This window comes from Eimeria mitis, genomic scaffold, assembly GCF_000499745.2.
Source record: "Eimeria mitis Houghton genomic scaffold, Emh_scaff647, whole genome shotgun sequence".
NCBI lineage: Eukaryota > Apicomplexa > Conoidasida > Eucoccidiorida > Eimeriidae > Eimeria > Eimeria mitis.
The window spans coordinates 1-260 of NW_013574631.1; the positions used below are offsets into that span (position 1 = coordinate 1).

The window sequence follows — 260 nt, forward strand, 5'->3', positions numbered from 1 at the left end:
ATCACCGCGTGTGCTGGAGGCCCCAGGTTGGCGCTGAGAGGGCGCTGGCATACCACCACTAAAGCCAGAACCGAAAAGATGCCACGGGTCCGGCCCCGGCGCTCCCAAGCTCGAATGACGGCCCATTCGGGGGAGGGAGCCGTACCGGGGGTCACTTGGCCCCCTCCTATGAAAACCACCCATGGCAGGTCCGCGCAACGAAGCAGAGCTAGAAAGGGGCGCGCTCCCCGGCAGAGAGCTCACAGACGGGTGACGGCCGC

General features: G+C 66.5%; 1 protein-coding gene across 1 annotated transcript in view; it reads right to left on the reverse strand.

The window, feature by feature from the left end:
• Positions 1-151: 151 nt before the first annotated feature.
• The window catches only part of EMH_0018540 (uncharacterized protein), a gene marked incomplete at both ends in the record, with an annotated part of 5,698 nt that continues 5,589 nt past the window's right edge, over positions 152-260 (reverse strand). Inside the window, one exon of the mRNA XM_013501174.1 lies at positions 152-166. Within this exon, the coding sequence (XP_013356628.1) occupies positions 152-166 (15 nt within the window). The remainder of the gene's footprint in view (positions 167-260) is intronic.